This window comes from Leptosomus discolor, chromosome 2 (assembly GCF_034619465.1).
Source record: "Leptosomus discolor isolate bLepDis1 chromosome 2, bLepDis1.hap2, whole genome shotgun sequence".
NCBI lineage: Eukaryota > Metazoa > Chordata > Aves > Leptosomiformes > Leptosomidae > Leptosomus > Leptosomus discolor.
In genome coordinates, this window is record NC_141392.1 from 5,315,430 (window position 1) to 5,335,191 (window position 19,762).

The 19,762-nt window shown below is 40.0% G+C and overlaps 1 protein-coding gene across 1 annotated transcript in view; it reads left to right on the forward strand.

The window, feature by feature from the left end:
* The window catches only part of BABAM2 (BRISC and BRCA1 A complex member 2), a 170,778-nt gene extending 151,333 nt beyond the window's left edge, over nucleotides 1-19,445 (forward strand). The window contains exons 10-11 of the mRNA XM_086460560.1: nucleotides 321-474; nucleotides 19,382-19,445. Coding sequence (XP_086316686.1) covers nucleotides 321-474; nucleotides 19,382-19,445 — 218 coding nt within the window. The remainder of the gene's footprint in view (nucleotides 1-320; nucleotides 475-19,381) is intronic.
* The last annotated feature ends 317 nt before the right edge of the window (nucleotides 19,446-19,762 follow it).

A 19,762-nucleotide genomic window follows, 5' to 3' on the forward strand; every position in this document is an offset into this window, starting at 1 on the left:
AGATTTCACTATAAAGGAAAATAACTGTGTTATTTTTTGCTATAGCAAAATAATCATTGTGTAAATGTTATGATTAGGATAGAAATACGCTAGCTAAACAGTTTTTTTAAATTATGTATTTTACAAGAATGTTTTGATAAAGCAAAGCGTCCCATACAGCAATATGTTGGAATTCATACTTGAAAGAAATGCAGAAGTATGTTTTAGAAGTAATCATCAATTTCTCCTTTTCTGTCACTGCTAAACTGATAGAAAGTAAAAAAAGAAAACAATTCAATGATGTGTTTTTAAGGCTTTTTTTTTTTTTTTTTCAATTCCAGTTGACCTACCCCTGTACTTTCCTCGCGACCAACCAACCCTAACGTTTCAGTCCGTCTACCACTTCACTAACAGTGGCCAGCTGTACTCCCAGGCCCAGAAGAATTACCCTTACAGCCCCCGCTGGGATGGCAACGAGATGGCCAAGAGAGCAAAGTAAGTCAGATCACTGTTTGCTACTAAACATTCCATTTCTTACACGGGCATCTCTCGGTAGAAGTTTCATGGATTTAACTGTACATTTCCAGCGTTACAAAAGCTAAACCTGTTTTGGTTCTCATACAGTCCTAGCCTTGCCTTGTATGAGTACAGGCAGATCCTTTATTAATAATGCTTATTACATTAGTGCCAGGGGACTGATCAAAAGAAGACTGTGTCTGCTGGGCGTTGTACAGGCACAGAGTGGTGACAATCTCTGCTCCAAAGAGCTTCCAATCTGAGCAGACAAGATAGCCCCCGGCAGGAGTAATCTGCATGGGAGCAGTTCAGTCAAGGTAACTCCATGGTTTCGTGTGGGTGTTGAGGGGACCCTGAAGGGAAGCATGTGAGATGGAGAGAGCAAGGAAGAAAAACCTGAAAGATATGGAATTAGGCTTTAATAAAAAGACACAGAAGAACAAGAGGAGGCAGAGCAACCGTCTGAATATCTCTCTGCTGCTTTTTCTGTTGGCTAGAAACAGAAAATCTCTGACTTTCCTTGGCAGTTTGTCTGCAAGCCCTTCTTTCAGGCTGGGGAGACAGCACTTCAGTCCAGGTATCCCCTTTGGTTAAAGACGACAGGACAGCCTCCCCAGAGTGGTTCTGTTGCAAGGGCAAGCTGCCGTGGGCAGCGGTGCCCCTTTTGATACTAGATATTATCGCTGTCTTCTAATGAAGCAAACCAGATTTTACCTGAGTGGAGCAATATGGGCAACGGTCTTGCTGCAGTATTTTGGTTTTGCAAAGTGTAAAAAATGGTAGAACAGCAAGAGATTTAAGCAGGCTGGTTATCAGTTGTTCCGCACATAAAGGCATCAAACTGCATAAATAACAAGGCGTATTGGGATGAACATTTTGAATGACAATCAGAAGATCAAATTAAATTAGCAAAGATGCGTAAATAAGAGTCAAATGAAAATAGTTCAAGCTGAGTAAATCAAATGAATGGCATGGTCAGAGACTGATTGTAATTTGGAAATGGTGGAAGCAAACAACAATTGACTGAAGCATTTGCAGACTTTATACGAATTTAAATTTTATGGAGAACATCAAGTAACATTTGCTTTTTGCATTTTGATGCATTGTTATAGAAATTTTTTTGCTAATATTTTGTCTTACTACCGTACTGTCTAGGAGAACCATTTCTTGATCAGATATGATTTTTTTTTTTGTGGACTTGTTTCTCTTCTGTAGCAGAATATTCTGAGTATTTTTTTTTTAAATGAAACAGTAACTGGAAGCATTACTGTGGCTTTTTTTATGACCGTACTACAAAATGCATTTCTTTTGCAGCTGGAAGCTTACAAGTACCTATGTGCTGTCTGCTAAGTGCATTCATTTATGAGTGGGTGTATACAAATGGACTTCTCTGCCCTGCACTGGAAATTTAGAAGCATTATAACAGTTCTTTTCAAAAGCACTAAATGCATACACTTACTATCACATGTACGTTTGGTGAGGGTATTCGCTCTTATGTCTGAGCCTTTGCATTTGAGTTTTACACTGGATACGTAATAGGAGAAAGAAGATGAGAAGCGGGGGAAGAAAGTATGCTGCGATGTCTGAAATAACTATCATTGAGCTGCAAAGAGAAAGAGGAGCTGCTCTAGTTAAAAGCGCTTTGCTTGCAGGAACAACTAGTGATTCCTGAGTAGGTACCATAAATAAACCTGTATCAAGAAAAGTATGATGTTGTGGTACACGTTAGCATATTTTAAGACAGATTTTTAACACAATTGAGCACCTTATGTAAACAGAGTTTAAAATATTTGCTAGGGCTTCTTAGAATAGGTTGGTGTGTTTCAACACAACCAAATAACTTTTCATTCTACTTTTGCTGTAGCCACTTTATGGACCGAATATATGGGAATATATATAGACATATAGGAACGCATCCCAGTTAAATATATATTAGTTCAAACAGCTTGTCAAAACATCCCAAATAAAAATAGAGAAGAAGGACACGTGTTTTAACCTCTAGGAGCAATGTTATTCTGCTCAGCTGAAGTACATTTAGCCCTGAATAAATCAGAGACAACTTGTTTGTGCTTCTGAATACTGTCTATTAGGTTTTGCTTACGTGTAGTCTTTTTCCTTCTTAGCCCAGTGGTCTCCCAAGTACTTGTCATCCTTTGAGACAAAACAGCTCTGTTTACCTTTCTGGCCCTATTATTCTAGGGCCACAGGATCTCCTACTTGACGTTTCTGGTATCTGACCAGATTCTCCACCCTTATTCTCAAACAGTTGAGGGATCAGTTTGCAATCATCTTCCTCACTGTAGCTTATGGCACGCCAAGGGTGGCTTTTGCTTGCTCTTGCACCAACTGGGTCCATCAGCTGTCCAGTCATGTAGTGAATGAAGCATGTACACTGCATTGCTTTATGGGAGGTAGGAGCACCACCAAGTTTGAGACACCATCACTCAGAGATTTCCTCATCCTCAGTTTTGGCAAGCCCTGTCTCTGTTTTCAGCAACTCAGCACAGCCTGCTTATTCATGAGCAGAGCTGTCATAAGTTCATGCCAAAAGGACTTTGATTCTGTGCCCAGCCTTCTCCCAGGGTTGGTTCGTTTGTTGTTTAGTTTTGCTGGGTTTTTTTCTGAACAGGTGAGCCCGTACACTGCCTTCAACTCAGGGGCTAAACTTGAAAGTCTCTGTGTTCTTGCTTATCTTTGTGGCCCCCAGCAGAAGTAGACATCTCTTTTGAAGTTAGGACTTAACCCTTTGCTGTAGCCTTAAGACAATCAGTAGTAATTATAAGTAGGAGCAAAATTACTCCCCTAAAAATACATACATATAGAAGTAGATCGTATGCATTCACATTTAGACACATATCACCTAAACCTAAAAGGCAAATTCTTAGATTAGAATATCAGTTTAGCAGGATCTCTTACATTCATGGAGAAAAACTGCTTGTGTTCATGCTGAAATAATTAGACCAATTTATATCTGTCTGATAAAGTCCACGAAGTAAGTTTCCCTTTCTCTCTGTCCTCTTAAGCAGTTTTTAAAATCACCTGGCTCCTTTGAGGCCCACTGACTTGGATTCCTGGCTGAGAGATAGCATCTGGTTACTGAAGCTTGCTATTGTCTTAGCCCAGGGATTGCCCTCTGGCTTGATCTAATTCTAAGGGACAAATCAAGTGCTGATTAAATAACGTGATGCCAAATGCCTCCATATTGCTCGTTTCTCAACTAAACCCGCAATTTTAACCTGTTCCTCCAGCTAGAAACAGGGAAACCAAAAATATTAACCTTTTCTTACAAGCTGCCAAGATGTCGTTTCCTGTCGGTTCACATCTCGGGTTTTGCCTTTCTTAGGTCATTTATTTATATGCCTGTGGCCTCCTGCGTAAGCAGCTTCACCAAAAGATTTGGTCCTAAAATACAATAGCAAGCCTAAGAAAATACAGTAAATTATGGAAAGTTAGCAGCCTTGTTTGTGGTGTACGTGTGAAATAAAACATCTCTGTGCGGTTTCCATGGGAAAGCTCTCTTGTTTTTTGCTTAAATAGGCATTCAAGTGTACATAAATGGAGTCTTTAAAGAACATGCAGACTCTAAGCCTGGGATTTTATGAAAGAATACTGTAAATAAAGCTTGTTTGTTTATACGAATTAAGTTCAGTTCTTAGATGCACTCTGGCCCAATTTCTGTCCGACCCACTGCTGCTCTGTAGACTTACGTTGTACTTCGGGGAGAGCAAGTCAGGTCTCAGTTTACTCTTTTTATCCTACGTAAATCCACCTACTCATCATTAAAAAGAGCAGGAGGATGAAAACCGTATGACAATAAAAAGTTGTTCCAAGGGTTCGTATTCTTTTTTTTCAAGGTGGCTGATAAAACTGGTTTCTGGATAAAGTTGTTGTCCCTGGCCATTCACCGGTGTTTGCTGAATGTGGTGTTAATTTTACCTACCCCTCAGGGCTCTGTAAGGGTGAAAGCTTAAAAGGGCTCAAGTGCTCTCGACTGTACATTGGCTGTTGCTCTGCCATAAGGTCAAGTGCAGCTTAAGATTATATGCAGACGCATCTTGTGTGAGCTACGCGCGTATCACCAGCGCAGCTGCCGCGGCGGTTTGTGCTCAACCGCAGCGTGCTGTGGTGACAAAATGTCAGACCGGTGTGCTAGGCCGTAGCGTTTTCAGCCTCATCAGTACCTGTTCCTTCAGCGTCATCCAATTAGATGTGTATCATGTGAAGATGCTAGTTGCTGTTTGCCTGGAATGGTTGCTTTAAGCTTTTATGTTCCCTGGTAAGGAGAGGAAATGCGTCTTTTGGTCTAATAAAAGGGTATTGGGGGGAAAAAAGGGGACAACCCTTGTGGTGTAGTTTAGACAAACTCAGTTGTAACATGTCAAAGACTTGCTGTTGTATTCAGTAAATTCTGAGTGCCCTAATTTTTTTTTTTTTTTTTGACATTAACTGGTTTTTCAACTCATCCCTTTTTTGTTATCAAGTCGCAATTATTTCACATTTTAGGCAGAATATCTATCACTACATTTTGGGTTCTTTTAAAGTAACAAGTTTCTCTATTTGCATGAAACTTTTGGGTTCCACCTATGCTACCTTGCATCTCATTATGAAGTTTACATGTAAACATTGCACCTTTTTTATAATTTTCTCTCCTTGATAGGTACAATTAAGGTAATAAATAATTTGTTATTATTTGGTTTGTATTTCAGTATTTCTCCTGCTTCTTCATAGAAGGAGCAAATTGTGTTTGCATGTATTATGTGGTTTTCATGCACGTTAGGCTTCTTTAAAAGGGTAGGTTCCCAAAAACTAACTTGTTTGCATTTACATGTACTCTTCTCACAAAGCCGTGACTTTGAGGAGCGTGTTTGACTCTCATGACTGTCTTTGGCTCTGTGGCTCTGTTACTTTAAACTTAAAAAGAAATTTAGAAAAAAGGGTAGGGAGCAGAAGCAGAAAACACAGGGACATGGTCCTTCCCTGGGCGTGCGTGCGTGTGTGTGAACGTTTGCGAGGCTCAGAGGATTCTTTCTGAAGAAGAGCAGCAGGGTAGGTACAAACTAAGGGGTGAGGTGCTGAGCTGGGTCGCTAGTTAAACTCTTTGGGTTTTGGTAGTCTCGCATCAGAAACTGCACAAAAGTCATTTCCTTGCCTGAAATTAAGGCTGACATTTTGTTGCTGCCAGTGGGCCCTTTTTCAGAACACAAAAGGGCCAATGCGCTGTGACAGCCATAGCGAGAAGGGATGTGGCGACCCAGCCGTGTGAAGCTTACGAAGAAGTTAATTTGATTTTATAGACCATTAAATCAAAACTCTGTTTTTCTGTGGGACTGTCAGCTGATCAGAATTATGTGTAGAAAGGCAAATGGAAAAGATTGTTTTGTTAAAAGACGGAATGATTGCGTTTGTCCTTGTAGTAAGGTCTGCAGTTGATTTACCAGCAAACCGTAATTACAAAGTTATTTTGAGTGTAAGATATGATAAGCAAAGGAGATACAGCTTTTAATTAGAATTTTTCCAGCATATTATTTTATTTTTACATCGTTCGTCTGCATACACTACAGAGTACAGTGCATATACATGATAGTCGCACTTCTTGAGTCATATTTTTCGTGTACTTTTCTTTAAATGTCTCCCTGGATAATTAAGTCTGACTCTTAAGTTATGGTATGTTAGTTTCTGACAGGTGCCTGCCAGGGATCTTCAGTGCTGTCATGCATTATGTGGATTTCAGCCAAGACAGAAGGGCCTGGGTATTTGTTTCTGGTCACTTCTCATTAACGCTTTGGCTGTGTGAAAAGAAAAACAACTATTTAAAGATGAGGAGTATAGGTGCTATAGGGAGCGCATAGAAATAAAATCTGTTAGGCAACTAGTTTTTCTGTGGTTTTATATAGACATTATGTGTATGTGTGAACTGTACATATGTGCGTTTCGGTATATAGTAAATATTCTTTCTGCAAAAAAGGATTCTCATATTGACAAGAGAAATGCACCGAAGAGTTTGGAGGAGTTGGCTTGGTAGAATTGGAATATAATAGCATTTTGCTGGAAAACAACTGCTTTTTAGGGATTAAAGGCTAGAATTTGATGTAGGTGGTTCTTAGATAACCAGGGTTAGGTGCTGTTCTAGAAATACTGTGATAAACTGATCCAGCTTCATTAGAGAGCTCCATTATACATTTATCAAAGCTGCTAGATCTATATTGGAGTGTGGAATTATAGTTAGGAACTGATGCAAAAAAAATATCCTCCCTTGCTTGAGAGAAAAGGGCAGAGAGAAATACATGGGTTTGGAAGGAGCTGAGGTTTAATAGCCCAGATAAATACCGTTGCTTGATCAATTACAAAATAAACAGCTGAGGAAAAATATTAGGTGAGCTCCATGGTCTTGCCTTTTGGGTAATGTTTGTAATTGTGTTGTTAAACACAAAGAATAGGCATAGCGGGTCAAACTCAACATGCATTTAGCCTCCTATCATGTCTCTGTCGATAGGCAGTAGCCAATGCCTGTGGAAGAGCATGGCAGAGCATGTAATCGTATTTTCCCGGCATGTTCTACCATCTTCAAGGATCTGTATGTCCAGAATTGGTACATTTCTGTGTGACAGCCCTACCTAGCTTTCCGTCCGATGGATTGCTTTTTGAACGTACGTCATAAAATCACAAAATTCTGTGACAAGGGATTGCACAGATAACGTGGTGTGAAGAACAAGCTTTGTTGGCTTTTTGCATTCCTACCTCCTGCTAGCTCCAGTTGTTACCCCCTAGCTGTTGTGTGAAAAAAGGCAGAAAATAATCCACTGATCCCCCTATATAACCTTTATCATTTTGTGAGCCTCTTCACGTCTCTTCTGTCACCTTTTCTTCTGCTCTGCTCACCCCTTCCTTCTAAAGAACCTTTCCATGTTTCTGATTGGCCTTGTCCCACTTCTTTATCCCTTTGCTAGTTCTGTCATATTCTTCCTGAGACAGGGAACTGCATGTTACTCATGATACATTCACCACGCATTTGTATGGTGCCATAGTGATATTGTCAGGTTTACACTTTATTCCATTTCTAATAACATCTGATTTGGTTGTCTGTGTACAGCTGAAGGTTACACTGACATTTTAGCACCAAGATCTCCTTACTGTCTATTTCTTCAGAGCCGGTGGGTTTCGTGTATGTAAAGTTAAGTCTTTCCTCACGTATCTCTCTTTCATGTTTGTCAATATTGACTTTTCACCTGGTATGTTATCTCCCAGTCTCCCAGTGCCCTAAGAACCGTCTGCAGTTCCTCATAATTGTGCCTCATCTTCCCTTCCCGGACTAAATTGTTAGCGTTAGCAAACTTTGCCATCTTCTTTTTCTCACTTTCGCAGATCACGTAGGAATATGTTGAACAACACGGGTCAAAACACCTATTTCTGTGCAGTTCTCAGGTGACTTCACCCTAAGAGCACTCATCGTTCATTCTTATCTTTTTTTTCCTTATCTTGACGTCTATTTATCCAGTCATGGATCTTTTCTCCTGCTGCGGTAATGCAGTTTTTTAAAAACCTTTGTAAAACCTTCCCAGACGCCGTTAGGCAAGTCAAGCAGTGTGTCACTTGAATCTTTCTTGTCCGCATGGTTTTGGTACCTTGAGAAAATAAGAGATTTGTGAAGGATAAGTTTGACTCCTACCCAGTATAGAGTTTTTATTCGAGTCCACTAATTCTGGGCTTTTTATAAATGGATGGTTTCTTATAGCAATCTCTGCGGATTTGTAAGGTACACACCTGAGATTTACTGGTCCACAGTTCCCTCTATCCTCCCAGCCCTTTTTTTGATCGACATCACACTTCCCTGGTACCAAGCTGTTTTAAGCAGGAAGCTACAAGCTATTTAAGAGTTTAACTTTCTCACACTTGAGATTCTCTAGAACTCGACTGTGAATATCATCTGGGCCTGATGATTTCCTTGCCTGTGTTTTGTTGATTTGTTCGTTACCTTTTTGGCTGACATTTCTGTGTGAGTCAGATCTATCGGTATAACCCTTGTAAAGCAGGGTTCTGTTATGGCAGCCTCTTTAAGAACCTCCACAGTGAACTTGATTGCAAAAATAATTTCATGTATTCTTTGTGACTTTATGTCTTCTGAGCATTCTTTTTACTTTTTAACTGGCTTTTGTACTGTTTGACAAGTTTTTATTTGGAGGGCCACAGCTAGTTTGTTCCTTGAATTCATTTTTGATCTGCATTACTCTGCTTTTACCTATAAGTCTTAAGGTTTATTTCTGACTGTTTTCCCCATTTGGAGAGATCTCTGACCTTTTCAGAATTTTCTCTTACTTCTAATAGCAAACATATATCTCTTAAACAGCAAAGAGAAATGACTTATTTAATAGGTTTTATATAATCACAGATGTGTGGCGTCTTATCCCTTTCCTTCTGACTGGTTTGTCCTAATGAATATCCAAGGAGGTTTCTTTTATGTTTTGGTATGTTGCCTTCGGCCGCCGTTGATAAGCGATCTGGCAAAGCAAAGCGGATGGCATGATGAAATCAGTACTTTCACCTGCAAGCAAACTTTGTTTTCAGGGATGCTGATTGTCAGGCTCCTTATGGATGCATCTGTGGTGAAACCCTTCATTTCTGCCTCTGAAGTACAATTAAGGGATTCAATAATCTCTTAAAGATCATACAAATTCTATTATTATTTCCGTGATCTCCTCTCTTCTTGAATCTCTACATTTGTCTTTCCTTACAAGCCCCACTCCTGAGTGTGTTTTTGCCCAGTCTTTTCTGCATTGTCCTACTTCTTATATTGTCCTTGCTTTCTCCCCTCCTTATTTCATTGCATTCTTCACCCTGCCACCCTGCCTTTTATACTTAGAAGAGGTTCCTAGTTGCATCTTGGCTGGCATTGACTCGCTCCTTCAAATCTACTAAATGATTTGCTAAATAATTGCTCTCCAACAATAGAGTTCAGCATGCACTTATGTAGCCTAGATGGGAGGAAATAAAAAGTGTCTTGAATAAACAGTATCTCTTTAAGAAGTTAACCTTTACCTGGAGTGGAAAAATATGGCTATGGCACTTCAGCAAATAGGAAAAATAGAGCAGGCTTGTCACACTGTAGCTTATAGGACTGGAAATTTCCTGTGAATTAGCACTATATTTAAAAAGGCTGTATGAAGATTTAATTTTTTCCATGATGTCCTTGGAATATCATTCTCATGATCCACTGGTAAGGAAATGGAGTGACCGTGACAGAGATATTCCAGTGCCCCCTTCGCAGACACCCGCTGCCCCAGCACTGAGTAATCCCCGAGGGGAAAATGGAAGTTAAGAAAGCAGAAGCAAAATTTGCTGTGATCTGAGACCACAAGCCTTCATCTGACTGAAGCAAGTCTATTTATGTGCATTGTGGAGAAGGTGAAGGAAGTGAAGTGTTTATCTTTTGAACTGGCAAGCAGAAGGCATTGATAAAACGCTTTCAAAACCAGAGGTTTGTTTTGCTGTGTGTGCTTTGGGACACTTAGAGCCACTGTGTCTGCAGTACACCTTTGTAAATTCCCAAATATCAATATCAGAAACCTGTGAGAGAGTAAATTCCAAAATCTTGGATTTCCAGATGATTCAGAAAAGTTCCTTGCATAGTTACTGGCCTTAGTCTGTATGTCCAGTAGCTGTAATTTTTATCTGTAATTGTCAGCAAAGGTCTGTGTGTTTGGGAGCATGTATATTCTTGGAACCAAACTTAGCATCTTTTACAACGTGATGACCCTACTTATGCTGCTACTTTAAAATAAACATTAATTGCCAGCCTACATCATGATCTACAGTCCTGGCTCTGCAGCAGTTCCCTAGAACTCCTTTCCTTTATATTTTGCCTCTAGTCAGGTTGTTATATTTATGTTTGTTTCATGATTTGAACAGATTGTCAAGATTCATTTTGCTTTATGGTAAGTTGGGCAGCAAAGTTGTCTTAATTTTTACAGCAGAGCTATGTTGAATTCTTGACTTTATTTATAAAATCAATTGATAGCATAGCTTTTTGGAACAGACACACAAATGTATAACCAAATGAAAATTTAATTATTTTTTTCTGTTGGCTTCAGATGGAGTAAAGCCACCTGTTATTTCTGTAATGAGCAAACCATTGAAAAACATGTCTAAATATGACCATTTCTTATACCTTTCTGTGTGACTTGAATCAGAAATGGTCATAACTCCAACAAAAACTTCCAGACGAAAAAAAGACACTGTTAGTAAAATACAGTAAACAGCTTTTGGACATGAGTGATTTTTAATGTTTAAACTCAAAGCGTGTACTTAGTTTCACTAGTTCTGCTCCTTCTGTTTCCTGTTATAGCTTTGGTAGCACATGTTTTGTTTTGTTTGTAATTTTGGAGACTCTTTTATATCATGTAATATTATGAACTGAGCTGAAGGCAACAGTGCTTCTTAAAAGCTTGCATTTTGATGGCCACCCGTTGCAGACCTCCAGCTCTCTTGATGCTTGATTACTCTCCTGGCCATCAGCCTGTCTGCACAGTCAGTGCCTTGCATAGGCTGGCAGGTAGAAGTGGGCATAGGAAGTTTACTAAACCCCTTGTAGGTAAATCACAGCAAAAGGAGGTAGAGAGATAGAAATGTTAGAAAAGGAAGAGAGATTATGTGATGAATTTGTTTGGCACCCGGAAAAAAAAAAAAATTGCTAGCAGCATAATGGCATTGTGCACTGACTCCTTTGTACATTTGTGTGTTTAGCCAGTTACAGTAGCGGTAATTTAAGAACTATTGTCTTGCTGTTGTATAAACAATTCTGGTGTTTGCTTGGCATCACCAATTTTGGAGATGTATAAAATGGAGAACTGTGTAGACATTGTGTTTCACATAAAAGCAAAATATTTGCTATAGATAAAGCTTGCTAGTAAGGAAATTATAAACCACATCCCAAAGAGCATACCATCAAGAAGCTTAGTTTAGAAACATGAGTACATGCCAAGTGTCGTTATGTATATTTGAAGTGACGAAGAAACCCTGGAAGGTGCCTTTATTGTTCTGCCTCCGTGCTTGGGTAAGTTTTAGTGACGTTCAGAGTCAAACGGTGGTTTAGAAATGCTGCTGCCTCCTGAACGCCTGGCACATGCCATAATAGTCCTGGTTCTCATTAGCTCCTGAGCCTTTGCCACTTGGCGGCCGGCCATGCTGTGGGCCTGCCTGCTACAGCCTGGTTCCAGCCGTGCCACCAGAAGTTAGAGTGCTGAGAGCTGTTGGTCACTGCAGTCGTTGTAAGATCTTAGCTCTGGAGGGAGTGATCGTTTGTTGTAACAGTCATTTTCTCCTAATAAAGGTGTCGTAAAATATCTAGCGTAGAATTAACCTCCTGTTACCCCATAGTTATCCCAAAGCGGGAGACTGGGTTATTCTGCTGTGCTCTGAGTGCTCGTGTGTCTTCAGCCCGGTGAGGAATGCTGTGGAAGTGCCTGTGAATAAACAGACAACATGGTTCGCCCAATGGAAATAGTCTTTAATGCATTATATGTAGTAAAAATAGCAAAGGGGTTTAAATGCCTTGCGTCTGAGTTACAAGGAAAAAACTGTGCCTCAAATGTTGGCATGAGGCCTGTTAAAAGGCTGGGCTTTCAGTAGGTTTCCGCCCATTTGCATTCAGCCCTTGTTAAATGCAACGTGTAGAGATGCAGGAGGAGGGTATAACCGCCTGTTAAAGGCCTAATGAGCTCTCATATGGAATAGGACCTAAATACATACCCACTATTGGAATTAATCTGACAATTTATTAATTCAAGCTCCTTTTGTTAGTTACTACTAGTCGTGTTGAATTATATAGCTCCTGACAAATGGAATTTAAAAAGAAAACAATTTTTTTTTTTTTTTTAAAAAAAAAAGGAAGGTTGACATCTTCGGTTTTGTTCTGTTATAAACAAACAGCAAATCCTAGAGAGTTTGGAAAGGTACGGTGAGTATCTTCTACACAGGAGGTGAATTATTAGGGGTGCCGTGAAGCAAACCAGCTGGCTGTGCCTGTGTAATCACGGGAGGACAAATCCTCTTGTCTGACATCGAAAAGGGATTGTCGTAGGTGTTCGGTATTTTCAAAACAACTTTTCATTGTGTCAAAACAAGTTGCAACAGGAACATAAAAATACAAAGGCACACCACGCATGTATGTATGCTCCATGCAAAAATACTTTGTACTTCAAGAAGTGAATAAGCAGGTGACGTTGATAAAGCCTGGAGAAGCTCTTTTATAATTCTAATATGGCTATGCTGTTGTGATAATTTATATAACAAGATTTTATTGCTAAGTGTCAGCATAATAATACTACTCTGGGAGGAATAGGCCAAAGACCTCGAGGAGCCTCAGGCTGTCATTTACTCTGACCTACGCCCTTCTTAGTTCCTAGGTTCACCTAATTTAATCAGAAGAGGGGAGAACGATGCTATTCCAGCTAATTTATGAAGATCAGTCATCTCTGGACTGGATTTTTTTCTGTCAGGATTCTATGGATTTGAAGAAACTGGTAGATGTCTTGCAGCAGTTCCTTTAGGGTGCAGAAGGAAAGAAGTGTGGGTTGCAAAATGATGCAAATCCTAGAGTTGCAACTCCTCTAAAAGAAATGGACAGCAGTTGCAGCAAATGCCTGGGCTTCTCAGCTGTATCATTCCATCCTCACCTCAGTCCTGGGGTAAACAATAGTATTTGCAGAGTACTTAAGCAATCTCTCCGATAACCTGCTGGACAATTCGGACAAGAGAGGACTGCTGAGGAGAAGGCTGTCCCAGCTACAAGCCCTACTCCAGAAGACTTAGAAGAGTTACATAGAACTATTTAGAGATCCCCATGACTACAGGAGCGCCTGCCCAGGTCAGATCTCTTAGCTTGAAAAGGTTGAGGAAAAGAACCCTGCATTTTCCTGTATGCCTTGCCTAGAGTAGGAGGAAAGGGATGTAGTTATCAAATATACTGGCTACTATGAGTTTGAATACACCAAGGTTGTTCTATAACTAGAGCCCAATATTTTCAGAATTAAGCCGTAGTCACCGTAGATACTAAAACATTTTACAAGAACGAATTGGAATATTGAAATAATGAGTGATATTTAAGAATAAATTTTGCTCTCAAAGCCAATAGTAGGAAAAATCAAAGTACAGTAACCTGAGTCTTCTGATGAGAAGAAACACAACACATGCACTTTATATGGTGAGGGAAAGTAATGACAGCCCATGTGTCTTTGTGAAAAGATCGAGATTTCGGCTCAAGAGCTTTCATTTGTCAGTAAAGGACATGCAAGGACAGAATACACTGTGCTGGTAGTAGACGTGTTGCTATACAGCTAAGTCTGCACTTGATGAGGACCATCAGGATTACTTCATCCCCTTCCTTTTCCTCAAATCATCTCTTCATGGAAAAGGCACTGGAAACTCCCACGTCTAGAGCCGAAACACATAGAACATAATGAGTGCCAATAGGGCTAGCATGGATGAGTTTGAGATCAGCATGCTGAAGAGCTTGGCAGTCTTGAACCGAGGAGTTTAAGGAGAATCTGGTGAATGACTTAGGAAGATGATTCATCACCCCATGATGAATGTCCTTGTCCCACACACAAGAAGCAGAAATCTCATTGGTACAGCATTTTGTGTGCTTTTTTCTGCACAGAGTTTGAATCTCTCCGTTCTGCTCTGAATTTCCCACATGAAGATTTTAAGAGAAATAGAAACCTCTCAACAACTCTTCTAACTTCATTACACAATGAGTGGTAACTAGAACACCATTGTATAGTTGGCTGTAGCACCAGTCAAGCAAAAGCAATAGTGGAAAGCAAGTGCGTTCCAGTGCTGAAATGCTTTCACCAGAAATATCTGTGAAGTGTTGTTTGATGGGAGATCGCAGCTACGTAATTTAAAATCTTTACAGATTTTCAGCATAGGTGTCTGAAGACAAAAGGTATTATCCAATGGTCAATGCAGATTTTCTACTAACTACATTTTAAAAACCCAGCACTAAGTTGTACTGGAAAAAACATTACAATTAGAATGAAATTTCACAAAAGCATGTGAATTCCAAGTCAAGTATGTTTTAAGCACTACAAACCCACACCTGAAGATTTTGACATGTATGGGCTTCTGGAAACCTTGTATCACAGTGTTTTATATCACTAGAAAACACATAAACAACAAGTGATCCAATTCTATCTTCTTTTAGATACTTACCGTTTGCAATAGCAAGACTTTCTTTCCACTGGATAATAAAGTGAAGAAAGATAAGTGCTTTACTCTCAGCGAATGTCCTTGAGCATAGCACCTGAAATTCAATGTACTGTATCGAGTGTATATAGTGGTTAACTACAGCAAAACGTGTTGTTTTCTGGAGTGCTGAAGAAAAATTTCCATAGAAACCCCATAACTTGCTACCTTGAACTTGGAAAATGACCATTTGAGGGAACAAAAACAAATAGACAAAAAACAATAGATTCTTACAGTAAGACACTCAACAAAGAGTTAGACATGTGCCTGTATGAGTATGAAGATTGGCATCCACTCTAAGCTGAAAAGAAAGCAACTCTTTAAACACTGTTTAAGCTAAGATCTAAACCCTTACAAGAAGGATGCAGAGCCGTTGTACTCAACACTCACACAGAGAATATCTGTGGACTTTATACATACCAGTTTCTCTGCACTTGAAGGAGCATTTTACGCGGTGGTTCTGAGTTTGGTGTAAGGTCAGTGTGACACAGACCCACCAAGAACATGATGTAGAGTAAAGCAAGAGAAAGAAGGAACTCTGTGTCTCTCACAAAGGAGAAAAAGCATTGACTAAAAACTGATTTCTGCCATATGACACAGCCTAGAGAAACCATAGATCAAGTTAGCTTTCTGCATCTTCAGTGTGATTCAACAGGTACACAAATAACCAAACTTTTTTAAATAGCAGTTCTCCAGAGCTGAAAAGCCTATCTAGTGGATGTAAAAATAATAATTTCAAAATACTTCTGAGATACTCGAAAGTGTCATGTGGCAAAGTGTCTGAAAGAAAAAAAAAATTGAGAGATTTTTATGTGAAATCCCATGGAATAGCACAGATCAAAGTTACTGAGGGTGTAAATTTGTGTGAATAGGTTTATGTGAATAGGGTATGAGAAACGAATCTTTTTCCAAAGTTCATGTTTATATTCACAGTTTCTCTGTGCCTGGATGTGCAGGATGCTGGAGTCTGAGTGTTTCTATCAATTTAGAACAGTGTTCCGTGCGAAAGAGTCCCTTACCATCCAGTCTGTAGCAGAGTATTGTCCTTCAGGAAATGTATTTCTTTTAAAGTTATTTTGTGTAATCCATTGTGACATGGTATGTCCATGTCATAGTCTTATTTGTGTGGAAAAATGCACACTTTGATCTGAATGCCAATTGCTTGATAGACAAAACTTACTCACTGGGACAGTAATTGGTGCTTGTTCTTTTCCCCCTTACTGGTAATCTCTGCAGGGGAGGAAAAAATGTCAGAATTTCCATTTCACAGGAAATTCAAATATTTTAACATAGGGTTTTGTCCCAGACTTCAGATTAAAATAAAAAGTTCTGAAAAACATTTTGCTTGGAACATGAGAAAAAAAAATGCAGTTAATGTGACAACATAACGCATCTGCTGGCAGTAGCACAGTGCCTCCTGGAAGCAGAAATTTTAATGATTTATCCCATCATTCTTCATGGACTGGGCCCTTTGAAGAGACTACTTCTGCTTCATGTTCGTACTTACGACTCCTGTGATGCACTAGGGCCTAGTCTGTGTGATAGGTACATCATCTCTGAGATGCTGGACCACAGATGAGGAGGTTAATATCAAACTGATTGTCTAGCCTCAGTTCTACAAACCAGAACACCTCTTCTCACATCAATCCCAACTGAAGTACCTCATTCTTTTCCTTCTTTTCCCGATGAAAACTCAGTAACATTTCCACAGAGATGCATGCAACTGGGTGGAAACGTAATTTTCCGTTGAAAAAGTCATGTGATTTAAAAAAAAAAATAATTCCAGCAAGCTCTAATAGTGAGTAATGTCTTTGCTGCCTGTTCTACTCCTTCATATATACTCAAAATAAGTCTTGTTACTTCTATACGCTAACACTTGCCATTCCCTCCCTATGTGCAGTGTTCATTAATACCGAAGCAGTTCAACCTCCGTTCTCCTGCTTCCCAGTCTTTCCTCTTCAGGCTGTTAAATGTGCTGTAGCTGATACAGTGCCATCAAGTCTATTGTGCTTTTGGATCTCTTTGCAAGGTCTTTTTCGTTTTGGGGTGGGATGGAGTAATTTATTTTGTGTGTGTGGTGCACCATAGTTACCCAAATGTTTTTTCCAGAATTTCTTTAGTCTCGGATACCTTGGGTGTGTGGGAGAGGGGCAGAAATGGAGGAACATATCCTGGATAAACATGTGGTACTGCGTTTGCTTCAGTCTGGACAAGACCACAAATGATAAGGGCAAACTTCAGCGTGTACTGTAAAGTATGGAAAGAAAAAAAGTAGACATTTGCAAATTATGAAATACTAATGGAATTTTTGTAGCGTATGGATCATCGCCAAGAGGTTCATATGAACTACCAGTGAAATAACATCCTCTCTTTGAAAGAGTACATCTGATCAGAACGTAGGGAGGTGTTAGATTTAGTTTTGCAGCAGAGGATGCAAGCTCTGCTGCAGGAATTGGTGAAAAGAAAGGATGCTGGTGTAGATAAAGATGGTGTGGGAGGGTGTATGTGGTATCAGAAGCATTCGTTCTGGAATTTACCTAACAGAAAAGTCATTGAAATGTAACGCAGTAAGTGTGGGTTTAATACAAAGCACAGAAATGCTATAAAGGAGGTGTTTCGGGAAAGAAATAAAATGTAGGAAAATACTTTTGCTTATATCCCATTGAATGATTAAGAATTTTTACAATTTAGGAAGAGGGAAGTTTTAAGTAACATTTGTCGAGTCAGTCAGAACAACATGCTCATGGAAGAGAGTCTGCAGAGAAGCTATCAAAGGGGAAGGAAGAAGCTACTTAAAATAAGCAAGCTGAGGAAATGTAATTATGTGTTAGGACAGCTAATGCAAGGAGAAATAAAAGGGTGATAGATCCTGGCATCAGCAACGTGCAAGTGATACTCGTTGAGCTAGCGAAGTGACATAGAGCTGACCAGGACATACATAGGCTACAGTTCCAAAGGTGTGCTATAAACACCCAAATACAGGAGTGGCATTCCGCTGTCGAGATCCGATGACAGGCCTGCCTTCTCAGCTGGTTTGTGCATGCCTGTGTGCCAGGATGAACAGTCACTGTTGTGGGCATGATTATGAGGGCTGCTTTCTGAACTTTGATTCAATAAATCAAGGTGTATTCTGTAAACACACGGCACAATCTGCGTATGCTATAAAATACGTCGGCTGGTTGTCCTTTTCTTTTCCATTTCGGGGCTCAGCTCCTCGGCCCAGAAATGCTTTTACGTTCCGTTGCTCCGTTACCCTTTGGCCAGCATTCTCGTGTGTGTTTATAGCTTTTGTACCAAAGCTGACTGCAGCTATGCTCATTAATTTGCCAGGCACAACTTCACAAAGAGAGGGGAGCGTTCTCTTTCGTGATCTTGCAATGGTTTTAGATGTGAGGAGGTACGATTCGTGGTCGGTGACTGCCAAAACTTCTGCCCGAATTATGAAATACGTATCGTGATTGTGAAGGTGATCAGCATATGTTTGCTTCAGGAGGTGTACCAGCAGGGATATCAGTAATGTAACGAATGTGATTGCAGCTATTCTCACTTTGGATTTCTCTCTTTTTTTTTTTTTTTTTTGGTGAGGAAAGCAGGAGGAGGTGGTTCTTGCATAAAAACTTATAAAGACCAGCTGTATGAACAGAAAACAATGTTTTTTTTAAAAATAGAGAAAGTTGAAGTTAGGTGCAGAAAGCAGTAGTCAGAATGATGAAACAGCTTCTAATACAACTCACAAATAAAGGGTATCATTGGGACACATAAAGTATGTTTAGGACATGGTTGAGTATTTCAGTGCAGTAAACTCAAAGGTACAGTTCAGACTCAATTTTGGATACTTAAGTTCAGCTCATTTTAGAGATTTATGAGTCACTTGATTCTTTGTAAAGGAAATAGGCTAAGATCCAAAATATACCAAGCACATCTCAATTTATGGAATGATGACTCTTTTAGAGTCTAAGAAAAGGAATTACAGTTCATCCAAAGTGTTAGTATTTATTCACTACGTCTTACAGAAACTACTGCCATCAGCAGTGATCTGTATCGTGTCAAGGTTTCTGTAAGGAGACAGGTAAAGAGCTTGTCTCCTGCACGTATTTTGACTTCATGGTTTTCCTGCTCTATTGACTTGTCTGTTTCTGGACCTTTGGTACCACGGGTGAAGCTTTCCTCAACATAGAGGAGGGGAAAAAAAAACCAAACACTTTTTATCCCAGAAACACGGTGAACATCAGCTGCATCAAAAAGTCCTGGTTATAAAACGCTGCAGGCAGTGGCTCATCCAAGTGTTTCTCACTTTTACAGCCGTTCAAAGGTTTATTTTCCAGTGCACGATGCGATATCTCTGGAGCTGTGCATTGGATAAAATATGGACGGTCCATCAGGCTCTTCTGACAGAGTCAAGTTACTGATGTTGCCCACATGAGGAGGTTAGTGGTGAGGACACAGGAGAAAGAAGTACTGCTGGACATAGAAAGCTGAAGTGTGTGGGTCTGCTGCCTGCTAGAAACCTGTGAGAAAAGCAGTGCCCGCTTGTGAGATACAGCAACAGGCTGAGCACGGGAACCGTGTTGAAACCTTGGCTGCATACCTGGGCACACCGTGCTCTAAGGTCCTCCTTCCTAACCATGTGTTTTCTTTTTTCCACTAGGGCGTATTTCAAAACCTTCGTGCCTCAGTTCCAGGAGGCAGCGTTTGCTAATGGGAAGCTTTAGGCAGCCTCAGGCACGGAGGTGATAACTGGACAGAGCCTTCAGTCTGCGCGTGTCAGCCCACAAGAAGAATGCCTGGAAATGGGTTGGACTATCTTGATAGGTGCTTTCTTGCCTCTGCGATGGTTTTGGTAGCTGGATTTCAGTTTTTGTCAGATTTCTGAAACAAAAGACCTCACTAGCATGCTTAAAACTGAGTATTTGATAGTCATCCTGTCCCTTTGCCTCTGCCACCACCGTTCCTTTGTATATTTACTGGATTAAATTTAAAAGGGTGTGTTTTGATGTGATAACATTTTCTTGTGCCAACAATGTCCTGT